This window comes from Python bivittatus, unplaced genomic scaffold (genome assembly GCF_059951505.1).
Source record: "Python bivittatus isolate LINGU-HERP-01145 unplaced genomic scaffold, Pbiv_v1 ctg000980_np1212, whole genome shotgun sequence".
NCBI classification, from domain to species: Eukaryota; Metazoa; Chordata; class Lepidosauria; order Squamata; family Pythonidae; genus Python; species Python bivittatus.
This window is the reverse complement of record NW_028277125.1, coordinates 46,167,243-46,183,809: the sequence shown is the minus strand read 5'-3', so window position 1 is coordinate 46,183,809 and position 16,567 is coordinate 46,167,243. Positions and strand designations below refer to the sequence as shown.

General features: G+C 36.9%; 1 protein-coding gene across 4 annotated transcripts in view; it reads left to right on the top strand.

Moving 5' to 3' along the window:
* The window catches only part of SLF2 (SMC5/6 complex localization factor 2), a 57,279-nt gene that overhangs the window by 28,094 nt on the left and 12,618 nt on the right, over positions 1–16,567 (top strand). For all 4 annotated transcript variants that reach the window (XM_088131756.1, XM_088131757.1, XM_088131754.1 and 1 more), the window contains 10 exons: positions 1,738–1,795; positions 3,709–4,394; positions 6,897–6,979; positions 9,172–9,276; positions 11,454–11,621; positions 11,808–11,910; positions 13,100–13,175; positions 13,792–13,933; positions 15,417–15,522; positions 15,975–16,151. In XM_088131756.1, the coding sequence (XP_087987882.1) occupies positions 1,738–1,795; positions 3,709–4,394; positions 6,897–6,979; positions 9,172–9,276; positions 11,454–11,621; positions 11,808–11,910; positions 13,100–13,175; positions 13,792–13,933; positions 15,417–15,522; positions 15,975–16,151 (1,704 nt within the window). The remainder of the gene's footprint in view (positions 1–1,737; positions 1,796–3,708; positions 4,395–6,896; positions 6,980–9,171; positions 9,277–11,453; positions 11,622–11,807; positions 11,911–13,099; positions 13,176–13,791; positions 13,934–15,416; positions 15,523–15,974; positions 16,152–16,567) is intronic.

Sequence of the window (16,567 nt, the reverse complement as noted above, 5' to 3'; positions counted from 1 at the left end):
AATCCAAGAGGCCGATAGAGGCCATACCAGGCCGCTAAGGGGCTAGCCAACCCCATTTCTGACATCCTCCCTCCCCACCCCAGGCCAGATGGCAGAGCCAAGTCTTCAAATCCCTCCAAAAGGCCTGGAGTGAGGGGGCCTGTCTCACCTCTGGGGGCAAGATGTTCCAAAGGGTGGGGGCTACAGCAGAGAAGGCCTGCCTTCTGGACCCCGCTAATCGAAGTTCTTTTACCGCAGGGGTCCGGAGCATGCCCTCTCTGTGAGATCGGATGGATGGGTTGAAATAATTAATTTTTCTTTTGTTCAAAGTTGAAAGTAAACTCATCCAGTGACTTTTCATACTTGTCGTTCTGTCAGGCCCAGCCCAGGAACAACGATGAGACAGTTCAGTCCAGTATAGTTCCTTTATTAGTTTACACCCTCAAGACAGAATCTCGCCAGACTAAATCTATGCCCTGTGAGACTCTGGGGGGGCTAGCCTAAGCCTCTTCTTCTTCTCACGGTCTTGTTGCTTTTGCCTTGTCCCCTCTCCTGGAATGCACTCCCTCCCTCCTGATAGCCTTGATCTTCCAGTCTCCTCCTCGCACATGCCTTCCATTACACGTTCCTAAGATCTCTAATAGCTTTAAGATGGTTAATAGGCAATTTCTGAAAATAATTAGAAAGTGAGGCTTGCAAACTTAGTGTCTTTTAAAAGGCTCCACCACAGTTGCAAAGAAGATGGCTAATCCCTTTTTCTCCCAGTGCTCAAACCTGCGGAAGACTGCTGTCCTACGGTCGTCTCTCAAGGAACAGCCATTCAGAGTATATGTGGGTGATCTATCCTCTCCTCATGTGGAGAGGTTCCGAAGAACCAGTCTACTCACTGGTTCTTTGCTCTTTGCCATGGTCATCAGCTCCACTTTCGCGGAGACATCTTCAGTTTACCATGCCTCCCCTGGAAGTCATACAGATTCCTCAAGATTTTTTTTTTTTTTATCTCTTCTTTCATCTCTTCTTTCATGTTTACAAATCTTTCTTCCATTCTCCCTTCAGATACAACCAAGTCTCTTTTAACATTCAATTACATTCTTCCCCAGCTCTTCAGACTTCTTTTGTAATATCTCTGGGGTAATCCTATGATGGAATGTATCTTCCTTCTGTGGCTCCTTGTGCTCAAACTCTTGAGTTGACCACAAGGATCCTGTGGTCTTGCAAGGAGCAGCCTTCTGGAGCACAAGTGATGTTCTCTTGGCCTCTCTTTGTCTGGAGAGGCTCTGCTGACCGGGGCTTAATGCCCAGCCGCTGATCTTCATCACAGTGTCATCACCGCTCTTTTGTAGAGTCTTAGTGTGCCATTTCCTCACCCTGAAGTAAAAAAAAGCTCTAAATGTCCATTAGGTTTTTAATTATGCTAAACTATAATGTAGTGTTACTGTGTTGTGTGAAATCAACAATTGTGGCTATCTTTAGCACAAATTCTGAATTTGACCAATGTAACGATTTTTCTCATAAGGGAATTGCTTCACCTTGATTGGTTTGTTATAAACTAAAGCTCCTTTCTACCTTTGAATCTGAAGTGTTTGACAGTTCTAAATCTATTATTTCTTCTAAGATGCTGTGACTCTACAAGTGATATTTTAACTGCCTCAGCTAAACAGTAATGGTGCTTTTTAAATCCTGAAATATCTGCTGTACTAAAAAGATCTGTGTTCTGTAAAATCTTATCAAATCTTTTTCTGTATATTCTTTTTTAAGGACACCAGAGATTTCTTAAGGAAAAATTCAAGCTCAGCTTCATTGGACTCTTCTTCAGGTACAAACTGAAAAGTAAATGATATAACGTAAATTGAAAAAAATATAATTTAGCACAGTATTCCTTGGCTGCTATTATTTATTTATTTAAATGATTTATATGGCCACCCATCTAACAACAGTAACTCTGGGCAGCATATAAGGATTATCCACATATAACCCAGGAAGCCTGAGGTTAAAGCAAAAAACAAAAAAACAAAAAAAAACCCTCAACCCCAATCAGAAAAACCACATCAAGAGGAGAGCTCACCTAACCACTTGGTCCAAATCCCTGGGGAAACAGCCAGTTTTTCAAAGCCTTGAGAAAGGTTACACGGTCAAGGCAATCCAGTTTTCCGAGGGATGCTATTCCGCAGGGCAGGTGCTGCCACATAGAAGCATAACTCCTGGATCCAACAGCATGGCACTCTTTGCCGGAAAGGACCTGGAGGATGCCCTTGATGCTAGATCTGGTGGGCCAAGCAGAAATAATGAGATAAAGGTGGTCCCACAACTAGGGCTTTATAGGTGATAACAGGCACCTTGAATTGCATTCAGAGGCCTACTGGGACCTAGTGCAGTTCATGAAACAGCAGTGTTATATGAATGTAACAAATGCCAAAACCTGCCTATGCTGCTGCATTGTGGACCAGCTGCAGCTTCTGAATGCTCTTCAAGGACAGCCCCGTATACAATGTGTTTTCAGTAATCCAAATGGGAGATGACTAAGCCATGAGTCACCATGAGTAAGGCATTCTGGTCCAGGAGTGGATGCAGTTGGTGTACAAGATAAACCCTTGCAAAGGCCCCCCTAGCCACGGCTGCCACCTGTTCTTTGAGCAGGAGCTGCGAGACCAGAAAACCTCTAAATTGCATACCAGATCTGACTGCGAAAGTGCATTGTCAGGCAGAGTTAAAGATGGGAAATCTCTGGAATCAGTGCGGGGCCTTATAGCCCACTGCCATTCAGTCTTGCTGGAATTGAGCTAAAGCCTGTTCTCCCCCATCTAGAATCCCACAGTCCCCAGGCACTGGAAAAGGATCTCGGCGGGTATCATCAGCATACTGATCTCACGCAGCAGCTTCATGTAGATGTTAAATAAGAGCAGGGAGAGGGTGGAGCCCTGAGGCACCCCACAAAGCAGCCCCTCCCAAGCACTGACTGGAACCGGCCCTGGAGAAAGGAGAATCAGTGTAATATGGTACCTCCCACTGCCAATCCCCTGAGCCAGCCAAGAAGGATTCCATGATTGATGGAAGGCCACTGAGATCTGTATTAGTTTACAAAATAATTCTGTATATATTTACTTGGAAGTAAATTCCATAATAGTTCATTAATGAAATAGAAATGCACTCTGTAGCAAGAGCTTCAGTATCATACATACCCTTAGCTCCAAAATTCAATGTTATTTACATAACTTTTAAGGTATTGTTCACTGCCCCATGAACTCTAGCTGACTAAAACTGCTAAAAATAATTTAAAAGGCTGATACATATTTTTCAGATTAAAAATATATATTTAAAATTATGTTCTTTTTTTTTTTTGCTCATTAAAAGAACAAGAACTTACATACTTCTGATCTTGAATGATATTGTTCTACAATTCTTTATCTCTCACATTTTTTCCATAATCTTCAACTGTGAACTTTATTCTATCACTATCTTTGGAGTTTTTTGACATGCTACTCATAATTATAAATTTCATAATAATAGTATTTAACTACTTTTAGTAATTAAATACCCAGTTCATAATTTTGCAACATATTTAATTTCCTGAGGTTTGCTGCTTCAAAGCAATAAAAGTTTTGCTTGTAAGTGTGTGTGTGCGCACGCATGGGGAGAGAATGATCACTTTCGTTATTATTTTGAGTATTTGGGCAATTAATTATGATAGGACTATGCAGTGTGATCACTCACTTTATTTTCATTTTACAGATGAGTCCTCTTCAGTACAAGCTTCAAAAACTGTGTTTCCTTCAGGATCAAGCTCTGATAAAACCATTGTCACAAAAAGCCAGCTCAGTCTTTCAGCATATTCTAACTCTACAACTTTATTAGGAATAGCCAATCATAAATATCCTAGGAAACGGAAAAGGATTTCCTCAAAAACAGATACAAAAAATTTAGAAAATGTTCAGACATTGAATAAACACAATATTAGTAACTTGCAAGTCCTCCATAATGCTGATTACTCAAAAGACAGAATATCTCCTGACGAGAATTTCCTGCCACCTGATATATATCTGTCTGGGAGTGACTTGCCCATTTCAGTAGAAAAATGTGAAGCTGAAGAAAATGAAAATAAAACATATGGATACATTATAAATAAAAATGACCAAATCCAAATTTCAGATACTACAGAAAGGCAATTGCATACATTTACTCCTCATATTTATTTAGAAACAGGAAGAATGAATGCTTCTGCAGTTCCTTCAGAAAAATTTGCTGAGCAGCTTGGATCTTCCTTGAGTGATTGTGACAACGTAGACAGTGATGAAGAGGCACTCATCCCTCTTGAAGAAATACTGTCCCAGGGTATCAGGACAGCTGCAAAAAGCTCAGAAGAAGCTATGGATCAGAATGAAATAGAAAGCACAATTTCTGCAACACATAATGCTTCTGTAAGTGACTGTCTTTGGTTAGAAAGTCCTATCAGGTGTGACTATAGGCACCAATATCCTCATGAAAACCAACTTTTTTACCTGTAAAGTTCCCAGCCCTACAGTACAGTATTTTTAAATGTTTAAAATATTGGTATAATTTTACATGAAGTTTAAAAGAAAATTGATGTGATATGCTGTAAAGCACCAGCCCCTAAAACCATCTGTTTATTTAAGTGTGTTTATGCCATTAACAAGTCTCGAGGCAGTTTACAAGAAATATTTCAAAATGTCATATATACCTTCTAATCCCAAAAGGTTGGAGACCCACGAGTTCAATTTCATTTTTCTTTGGCCCATAAACTACTTGCTTAAGAGAAAGTCTTGTGCCTCTTGAGTTCACTCATTGTTCTTTCTTGCTACCTTTCCTTGAAAACATTTATTATAGAATGTTGAAGTCAGGAAATAAGGAATTTGCCAAATATGTAAACTAAGAAATTTGCCAAATATAGTGAAAAATGTGGAGGGCACAAGTAGGAGATAAATGAAGAGTGAGCAAGTGCATTGCTTGTTCTCAAGTTGATAAATAATGGATCATGATTTTTACATTGAAATTGAACCATTGTATCAAAACCACTTGTATTAGCTGTGGCAGTAACCATGAAAACCTACTCAAGTGTTTATTAGTATGCAATATTAATATTCATGAGAAACCAGAATTTGACATTGGTATAGTAATATGTCTGAATAGGTTCAGTCTATGTGGATGTGTATTGGACATCAAATATTTTCAAGTGTAGCACAATATACTATAATTTATGATTATCAGAAAGTCTGAAAGAGTTGTGTTCTCAGATATGAGAAACAATTGCTGACATTTTGATAGTTACCTCTCTTTTTATGTTTCACTTGCTAGGACTTGCTGGGATATAAAATTTATTTTATATAAAGTCTATTTTATATATCAGAGGTATTATTCAGTTGCTGCTTACTCCCTGTTGCTGTTCTAGATGATAAAAGGTATTCTGCCAGTCACTCTTGTGTAATTGCACTTAAGATATATGTTCTATCTAAAAGTAGTGTTGGTGAAGTTATCTTAATACTACTATGACTCTCTAGATTTCTCATAAAGTTATACATTTAAGTTATGAACATTTTTTAAATTATGTGAATTTTTTTCATGAGGTTGTGATGAGGGATCAATGCTTGGCATAAATAAACTACTTCATATTCCCAACTGGTATCATGGGAAGTTAAATATTTGGCAGATGATAAAGATTTAGGATTAATTTTCTTATTAAAGCTGCATCTGAAGCACACATTCTTTATCAAGGCGAATATTCCAAGAAATCATAGAAGTCTAAATAGCTTGCCTAGATATTCAGAATTGGGATTCAACCCATGTATTTTCAACCTATAGATGCAAATGAATTAGATGAATTTAAAACAAAACAGTTTCATTTATAATGAAAAGCTTTCCAGATCATTTTTCCAGAAAAAGAATCAATTTCCAGAATAATAATTTTGACAAAATTTATTGCTAGTGTAAATGTTAATTGAATAACTGGAATAAACCTGAGTCTACTTTAAAATCAAAGTTATGGGTTTTTTCTGGGAAGTTCTTCCTAGGAAGCACATTACCTACATGTCTTTGTCAATGTTAAGATCAATTTGCTAATACTTTTCAGAGCATTTATTTTTTAAAAAAGCCTAAATAATCTAAGAGAATCATAATGTGCATTAACATGTTTTAATATACAAAAGTATTTTTAGTAATAACTGTTAATTTATTTTATTCAATTTGTGCACTACCCAGTGACTCTGGGTGGTTTGTATTCAACTTCTTTGGCTATTGGAAAGTTTCTATAATACTTATCCAAAACATACAATTAGGTTAATTTAGATTTTTTTTTTAAATGTCTGCTAGTAAAATGTTCAAAATTAGATCATCTATGTGGCATAGGGACAGTATCCTGAAAAAAAATTCCATAAAACCCAAATAGCCACTGAAGTGCATAATATACTTATGAAGATAGTATTTATCTTTTTAATTGAATCTATACATGTTAGGAAGCCACTATACCTTCCTAATATTTCATGCCAATGTCAAAAAGGAAGATGTTTTCAAATTAAAGTTTTAGATATCAGAACGTACAAAGCAGCGTTAATTTGTCAGATAATTGTTTCTCAATTGTGCTGGCGGTGTAACCTTTTGAAACTTTGTACTAACACATAAAAATGTACATTGACTTATTCATGTAATTAGCTCAGTCACTGTTTTTAAATTAGTAGGTTGAATTCTGTCAGAGGGCCTGTGACAAACAGAAATGAGAAGTCTTTTGAGAGATCATGTTTTTTCCCCTGGTATTCCACTTACTGTGTCTGAGATCATTGATTTTCAGGAGTGTCTTTCCAGTTCCTTCAAGGGTTTTCTTGAATAAATATCTAAGAAATTTAGAAGTTAAATCTAATGGCTACCAGTGATCTGAAAATATTCATGTTTTTAATGGAATTTTGCTCCAGCTTTCTAAACCTGTTGTTGAATGTGGAGTCTCATTCATGAATCATCTGGAACATCTCCTGAAAGAGAAAGAAGAGTTAAGGAGGTATGCATGCTTACCTTTCTGGTCCATCCTGATTTATATAATTAAACATTATTTTTATAACATAATTACAATTTGGCTGTTGCTTGCATTTCTCCTGCTTCCTGGCAACTGGTCTAGGTTTTGTTTTTCACATATATAATGAAAAAGTACTTAATTGTTAGGTTTTTAGATGTAGGGTTGATTTGACTTCATGTAGGTATGGGAGAGGCTAGAAAGAGAGGAGAAAAACGAGAAAATGCAAAAACCGACAAAGGCTGAAGGTAAGTTATTTTCAAGCAGGAAGTGCAAGAGGTAACCTCCCTATAGAGGCGAATATGTGTAGCTCAGGGTTGAAGTGTGGAGTCCTTGGGGTTCTCTGAGCTTGGTTGTTTTCTTGCAAATGTTTCATTACCCAGCTAGGTGACATCTTCAGTGCTAGAATGGGATGGGATTTTCTCTCTGTTAATATACTGTGGCATGCCCTCACAGCACATGGACAGATATAACCATAGTTTTAACTGGGAAACTGTCAGCATTTTAGACCAAGCTAAATCCAAAAGTGCAAGGGAATTCTTGGAAGCTTGGTATTCAGACAAGGCAGCGATTAACAGACACATAGAGATAAACAGCATCTACACACTATTTAAAAGAGACAATAGAAAAGAAAACAAAGGACCAGAACAGCTCCTCACCAGCAGTCATCAACCCAGAGAAGCAGAGATTAACTCCAAGGTTACTACCAGACATACAAGCAGTAAACAATACCTTAATCAAGGAACTACCAGAGGAAAAAAATAGAACAAAACAACCCCCCCCCCCCAACACTGGCAGGGCATGCCAAAGTATATAAACAAAGAACAAACCCCATTCCATTCTAGCACTGAAGATGTTACCTAGCCGGGTAGTGAAATATTTGCAAGAAAAGAACCAAACTCAGAGAACCAAGGACTCCACAGTAACTTTCCTGTTTGTGCCCTTGGGACATTACCACAAAAGAGCAGTTAACAAAGATTTCCAACTTGTTTCTTTAGACTGCTAATGAATGAGTTTAAAAAACAAAAGAACAATAATAAAGGTTTCTCACTTTTTTTTCCCAGACAGTAAAATTAGTAATAAACTAAAGCAAAGGCTACCAGAATCTCAGTAGTAGTTTAATGTATTAAGTTTATGGAGTCCTTGGTGCACTCTGAGCTTGGCTGTTTGCTTGCAGATGTTTCATTACCTGATAGGTAACATCATCAGTGCTAGTGAGTGTGGGGTTGGCTCCCTGTTTATATACAGTAGCTTGCTCACTCAGTGTTGGTGGGGGTGTGGTTTTCTCCTTGTTAGTTCCTTGATTGGGGTATTGTTTTCTGCTTGATTGTTCATCTGGTGTTAATCCCTGCTTAATCCCTCACTCCACTGATGATGTTACCTACTTGGGTAATGAAACAATCAACCAAGGTCAGAGAGCACCAAGGACTCCACAGTTCAACCCTGAGCTACATGTATTATCTTCTATTAAATTTATATGCCACCTTTCTTTCATTTAGTTATTAAAATTATGTGATAGTTGCAGAGGTGATATATGAATCAAATAACATTATAGATGTGTTGTAGAAGCTGTTTAATGCAATAATTTTCCCTGCAAAATTGAAGATCAGTTTCCCAGTTTCTTTGTACAGCCCATCTTCTCACCTTTCTGTACCTGAAAGTGATCTCAGGTTATTGTCCTACCACTTCAAAGCAGACAACCTTGTTTTACTATTTTCAGTGGCACTGAAATGGGTCTTTTAGCACTTTTATTTTATGACCAGAAATGTGCTTACATCTATCACGTTACAGTATGTTTGTAGACTATATAGTGACATGACTACCAGATTTTATTTTAAAAGGATAATCATGGATAATGCTGCTATGCTGTGATATCTGTTGTGGGGGAAAGGGGAGGGAATGGCCTTATCATTTAACAGTCCCAGGCAATTACTTTTCATTTCAGTTGTTAGGTTGATTGCACAGCTGATTTTATCAAAATCCCATTAAAGAAAATATACGTTTCAGTGAAATTCAGTAATTTACTCTAGATTATTGTATCAGGTTCTGATAACAGACAAACTATTAGACTGACCTCTTCACAAGGGAATAACATTGCAAATATTTAAAGTTGCTGTAAAGTTTATTTTTATAATCAGAGGTCAAGACTCTTTTGAAAGAAGTTTTATCTCTCATTTCAGGGTAGATGAACTAGAGAACCAATTACAGCAAGTCAAAGGGATAGCTGAAATAAACTCTCCACTTGAAGATCAATCTACTGATGGTGAACTATCTGCTGAACATAGGTTGGTCTTCTGATTTCAGTGTACTAGTTGCTTTTTTATGTTGTTACAGTTAGTGAAATACTCTGTCATATTGACTTCTGTAGTCTACTCCCTTTTTTTAGCTTTCTAATTATTTTTTAAATTATACTTGTTTGGGTACATTGTCATTCAGTATCTGAGTTCATGCATCATGCTCAGCCATGGTTTGTTGTAATCATGCTATTCAATAAGCCAGAACTGATTTAGTTCAACATTCTAAACCAAATAGATAGATACATATATACATACATAACTGTGTCTTAGTACAGTACATGAACTTAGCATAACTCTGGGTTGCTCTAACTCCTAAAGGTCTCCTCTTTCTTTTCATAGTAGCTGCTTTATTAGATATTCTAAAGTTAGCTAGAAGTCACAGGAAGTATAAAGGGACTATATATTGGAATGTATATATATATATAGGACTATATATATACAAAAAAGTATTTAGTCAGCCACCAATTGTGCAAGTTCTCCCACTTAAAAAGATGAGAGAGGCCTGTAATTTTCATCATAGGTATACCTCAACTATGAGAGACAAAATGGGGGAAAAAATCCAGAAAATCACATTGTCTGATTTTTAAAGAATTTATTTGCAAATCATGGTGGAAAATAAGTATTTGGTCAATATCAAAAGTTCATCTCAATACTTTGTTATATATCCTTTGTTGGCAATGACAGAGGTCAAATGTTTTCTGTAAGTCTTCACAAGGTTTTCATACACTGTTGCTGGTATTTTGGCCCATTCCTCCATGCAGATCTCCTCTAGAGCAGTGATGTTTTGGGGCTGTCGCTGGGCAACACGGACTTTCAACTCCCTCCAAAGGTTTTCCATGGGGTTGAGATCTGGAGACTGGCTAGGCCACTCCAGGACCTTGAAATGCTTCTTACGAAGCCACTCCTTCATTGCCCGGGCGGTATGTTTGGGATCATTGTCATGCTGAAAGACCCAGCCACGTTTCATCTTCAGTGCCCTTGCTGATGGAAGGAGGTGTTCACTCAAAATCTCACGCTACATGGCCCCATTCATACTTTCCTTTACACGGATCAGTCGTCCTGGTCCCTTTGCAGAAAAACAGCCCCAAAGCATGATGTTTCCACTCCCATGCTTCACAGTAGGTATGGTGTTCTTTGGATGCAACTCAGCATTCTCTCTCCTCCAAACACGACAAGTTGAGTTTAGACCAAAACATTCTACTTTGGTTTCATCTGACCATATGACATTCTCCCAATCCTCTTCTGGATCATCCAAATGCTCTCTAGCAAACTTCAGACGGGCCCGGACATATACTGGCTTAAGCAGGGGGACACGTCTGGCACTGCAGGATTTGAGTCCCTGGCGGCATAGTGTGTTACTGATGGTAGCCTTTGTTACTTTGGTCCCAGCTCTCTGCAGGTCATTCACTAGGTCCCCCCATGTGGTTCTGGGATTTTTGCTCACCGTTCTTGTGATCATTTTGACCCCACAGGGTGATATCTTGCATGGAGCCCCAGATCGAGGGAGATTATCAGTGGTCTTGTATGTCTTCCATTTTCTAATTATTGCTCCCACAGTTGATTTCTTCACACCAAGCTGCTCGCCTATTGCAGATTCAGTCTTCCCAGCCTGGTGCAGGTCTACAGTTTTGTTTCAGGTGTCCTTCAACAGCTCTTTGGTCTTGGCCATAGTGGAGTTTGGAGTGTGACTGTTTGAGGTTGTGGACAGGTGTCTTTTATACTGATAACAAGGTCAAACAGGTGCCATTACTACAGGTAACGAGTGGAGGACAGAGGAGCCTCTTAAAGAAGTAGTTACAGGTCTGTGAGAGCCAGACATCTTGCTTGTTTGTAGGTGACCAAATACTTATTTTCCACCATGATTTGCAAATAAATTCTTTAAAAATCAGACAATGTGATTTTCTGGATTTTTTCCCCCATTTTGTCTCTCATAGTTGAGGTATACCTATGATGAAAATTACAGGCCTTTCTCATCTTTTTAAGTGGGAGAACTTGCACAATTGGTGGCTGACTAAATACTTTTTTGCCCCACTGTATATAGGTTGCCCACATGCTATTTAAGTGAAAATCTCAGCCAGGCCAATAAATTGAGGTGAATTAACATTCAGAATAATTGTTCTTTAAATTCTCTTTAGTATGTTTCCAGATATAATTTTGTCTTACAGAGAATTTATAGAAAGATACTCATTCAGCCATGATGCCATTCCTGACCAGCACCCAGGAGAAAACATATTTCAAATAGCGAATGCTGGGAAAATCTTCAACCAGAATAATCTTGATTTGAGAAACTTTGATTTTCATCCTCAAAATCCGATTGAACAATATCTTGTTAGGTAAGAATGGATATTTTAATGTAGTCCCTGTTCTCTTGGCATATTATTTTTTTCCCCAAAATTTGGAAAGTCATTCCTAGCTTATAGATGCTTTCTGAGTTTGATTGTTTTGAATCCTTGAATGTTAATAGATAGGCTAAATTTGAAGATACCAGATTGATCCCTAGTTTGTGGTTGTTTCTGCAGATGGGGAATAACACAGCAGCTTTTTGTAATTATTGAAGGCTTACTTGTATCTACTTACCATAATTCTTCTTGTCCTGTACCAATTTTAAAATGGATGTTTCAGGTAAGTTATATTTTATTATGCATTGGATGGATGTAATTGAATACATAATGAATATGAACTGTAATTAGTTCACAACTTTAGTTTTCTGCATTGCCTATTTCCACTTCCCCACTCTTGACTCTTAGTTGCTGGAGCTTGATCACTTGCCAAATCCAAGAAATGAGGGGGGGGGGTGCCTTTTTTTTTTTTTTACAGTTTTAGCCAGTATTGCTGCCATGTTACAGTGTTAATAAGAACAGCATTAGCATACAGAATGAATAGTCTCATTTAGCTTTACTTCATTTAGAAAAGAATTATGAGATTATGTTCAATAATGCTAAAAATCTGATACTTTGCATTTCACATCTTCCATTTGTTTGTCTGTTCTTTTTCCCTCCCACTATTTTAGGACAATAGACTGTTCCCTACATGTTGAATGTAGGAATGCCAAAAGTACCCCAGGCCAGTCTAAGAAACTATTCATTTTAGTAATCTACCGTATCTTTATTCCCACATCAAAATGGGTTCTATAAGGATAAGCATGGCATTAAAAAATGTTTTATAGCTGTACTAAATTTGAACATTCTGTTTCAGGAAAAAAAGAAGGTAAATCATTTAGCAAATCACTATCTTCTGTTGTGAGGAAGCAGGTGTTTCTCATGTTTTTAAATTGTGAACACATTTGAAAATATGATGAATTATTATAGGCACCGTGGCTACAATAGGCCTGTCTACTCACAAGGGACAAAGTAAAGGTTGATGCCAAGCAATATGTTTGCTTCCAGGCAGTACCACGATACATCAGTTTCACAGAAAAAAAGGTGATGTTTTGAGAAACTCCAACTTCTCAAAAGCAAAATGAAAAAGTAAAATGATCCTCTCAAACACAGAGAGCAAATCTGGAAGAAAAAAATTAATCTGTAAAACACTGAAAAACTATCTTCCTCTCAAAAAAACCCTAAACAAGTAAAGGTAGAACACACTCACTAACTTAGCTAGCTGGCTAGGAATGCTCCAGGGAAAATTTCAAATCCTACTTTATTCTTCCAAAGTAATGGGAGTAGGGGGGTGTATCGGGTCATAGCAATTTCCTATGGCACTCAAAGACATCATGTTGCTGATCCCAGTTTTAGGAGATGCTATATTAAGGTCTAACTAAATCTGTAAAAAAATACATTTTAGTTTGCTAAATATTGTTTTTCTCAAATAGATGATGTCAATTCATCCAGATAGCTCACTTTCAAGAAAAATTTTGGATATGTTGATGATACTAACAATTAGAAATGGTAAGTATCTGAACTAAAACTTGAGATCTTGTAACCTTACTTACTACATAACTCATTCAAATGAAATTTGATTAAATTTTGCTGCTAACTTAAACAGATTAATCTAAAAATACAGTAATGTGATTGATAGGATTCCTATTCTAGGTGATATATGATAGATTTATCAGTACAGTAAAAATGTAATGATAGAGATACTGTATATATCTGTAAAGAAACTGGAATTTGGTTGATGCAATTAACTGATAGCAAAACAGACTGGGGGCCTTTAGAATATACCATTTAAAAGATATTCTGTGCAGATACAATATTTTCAACCACTTTCTCAGTTTTATAACACTGATTATTTATAGATATTTGCTCTTCTGAATATCATTATGTAGAGGAGAAGTACAAGAATGATAGGAAAAAACTTTAGAAAGTATACTTTGCTTCAAGAAACATAATTGCTGTAATCTGAAAAATATGTTGTGATCATATCATATCTGCTCTGCTTACTATATTCTGCTCTGCTTACTATATTCAGAAATTACATAGTTATTCTTAAGCAAACTCCTGATGCTTGCATTCTCAGTTTCTCTGGCTTGAAGAGAAAATTGTCACTTTTTTTTCTCTGCAGTTTCTGATGACAATAACCAACAAAAGCCATGGATTCCATCATTATTTGATATAACAGCTGTGTTAATCAATATGGGTAGTTCCTTCAATGTGCTATTTCCTCTACAAAAGTATCAGCCTAACTTTACTGAAAATAATATAATGTAAGTATTTAGCAAAAGGTCATAATCTGAAGAATTAGGGTGACATGCAGTCTTCAGGACCTGTCCAAAAATTTGCCACCAAATAATTTTTCATGTGACTGAAAGGAAAAATCACTAATAATTTGGAGTACTCCTATTAACTGCATTTTAATTAAATATAATTGTGAATTAAGTCAAATTTAGTTTCTGTCCTGGCCCACCCTACTTTTGGGAGTGTGCTTCCCACCATACCACTCAAAGTCCAGTGGTGACCTTTACCCTGCAAAAAGTGGTACACTTCTGGTTTAGCACAGTGGTCACTAATAGAAGCGAATATGTGTAGCTCAGGGTTGAACTGTGGAGTTCTTGGGGTTCTCTGAGCTTGGTTGTTTTCTTGCAAACGTTTCATTATCTGGCTAGGTAACATCTTCAGTGCTAGAATGAAATGGGGTTTGTTCTCTGTTTATATACTGTGGCATGCCCTGCCAGTGTTGGTGGGGGTGGGGGGTTTGTTTTGTTCTATTTTTTTCCTCTGGTAGTTCCTTGATTAAGGTATTGTTTACTGCTTGTATGTCTGGTAGTAACCTTGGAGTTAATCTCTGCTTATCTGGGTGATGATTGCTGGTGAGGAGATGTTCTGGTCTTTTGTTTTCCTTTCTTTTGTCTCTTTTGAATAGTGTGTAGACGTTGTTTATTTCTATGTGTCTATTGATGGTTGCCTTGTCTGAATACCAGGCTTCCAAGAATTCTCTTGCAAGATTAATCTCACAGCACATGGACAGACTTAACCATAGTTTTAACTGTGAAACTGTCAGCATCTTCGACCAAGCTAAATCCAAAAATGCAAGGGAATTCTTGGAAGCTTGGTATTTAGGCAATGCAGCCATCAACAGGCACATAGAGATAAACAGCATCTACACACTATTTAAAAGAGACAATAGAAAAGAAAACAAAGGACCAGAACAGCTCCTCACCGAAGATTATCACCAGACAGACAATCAAACAGTAAACAATACCCTAATCAAGGAACTACCAGAGGGGGGAAAAATAAAACAAAACCCCCACCCCCACCAACACTGGCAGGGCATGCCACAGTATATAAACAGAGCAAACCCCATCCCATTCTAGCACTGAAGATGTTACCTAGCCAGGTAATGAAATGTTTGCAAGAAAAGAACCAAGCTCAGAGAACCCCAAGGACTCCACAGTGGTCACTTTTTAAAAAAATATCCTGTTACTTTACCATAAAAGATCACTAAAGCCTTTGTTTTTGCGATTTTTCTGAAACTCAGACTACCATGCATCTGAAGCCTGCTACAGTATGGCCCTCATCCTACCACAGTGTGCAAAAAGCATTAGTCCTGAAACCTTGAGCTACAGAATATTCTTTCTAGGTTGTCCCTTCATAATAGGCTACATAGGTGAATGAATATATGTAATAAAAATATGTAATAAATATTTTTATTCATTATATATATAGCAAGCAAGTCTCTTTTTTAACCAGGTCTAAGATGCATGTAACTGTGAGGAAACAATCGAACGGAGACATCTGTATAAACCCAACAACTTTCTTTCTTCTAATAGAGAGCAATCTTTGCAATATAGCAAAGGTAAGAATGCTGCCTTGATTTTAAAAGTCCTCTGTTGAGTGCAAGGATATGTCTGCTTTACATGAAAGTTGTTAGTTGTAGCTGGAATTTTCCTGCAAAAATAGTTCAAGATGCACAGGAAAACATTTCTCTAGAGATAGAAGAAATTATCAGGAACATATGAGTACTTTAAAATACTACTTGTAATAAGGCTCCAAATGATACCTTTAAGCTATGTGTCTATAAATATTAGTTGGAAGATGGGATATTGATTTTTTGTGACTTGTATTTGCTGCCAGTTCTATAATGGCATGCTAAAGATTTTTTTTAATCATTCAGTGAATATCAGTATGTAATTTTTTATCCTTAAAAAGTTCACTAGAACCGAGGACACATTCAGAATATATATATACACACACATTAACATTGCTAAAAATGTTTAAAGCCATTATTTCCCTTTTTCCTTCCTTAAGTTTCTACGACTCTGTATAACTGTGTGCCCAGAAGAATATACGGACAGAGAAATATTTATGTTGCTATTGCTACTATTTAAACTGAGTTTGGAAACAGAGCTGAAGCAATTTCCACTAGTAGACTTGGAGTGCCTTATTATAAAATTGTTGGAAAATATCAGAGACTGGGATACTGAGGTAACTTAATTTGTGATAAGTTCAATCTCAATGCATTTGCTCAATGCATTTTGCTCAATGCATTAAGACTCAATGCATTTTGAGAAGATTCAATTTTTAGTTTGATAAAAACTCTTAGCATCGATTAATCTTAGGCTTTCTTTAAATTATGTGCTCTAATGTTCATATGTATATACTACCTGATAACTTTGGAGTACCACAATGTGCAAACCTTTCCCCAAAAGAAACCACAATTTATTTTTAGCAGCAAAACCCAATTTTAAAAGTGTTATGCAGACTGGATTTTTGTTTAATGGAGAAAACAAACTAAGAATGATCTATAAAATTCATAATTATTTTGTTCATCTGCAAAACTGATGTTAAACAAACCCTAATTGTATATTATGTGCGAATATAATTAGTGGGTTTAATTATGT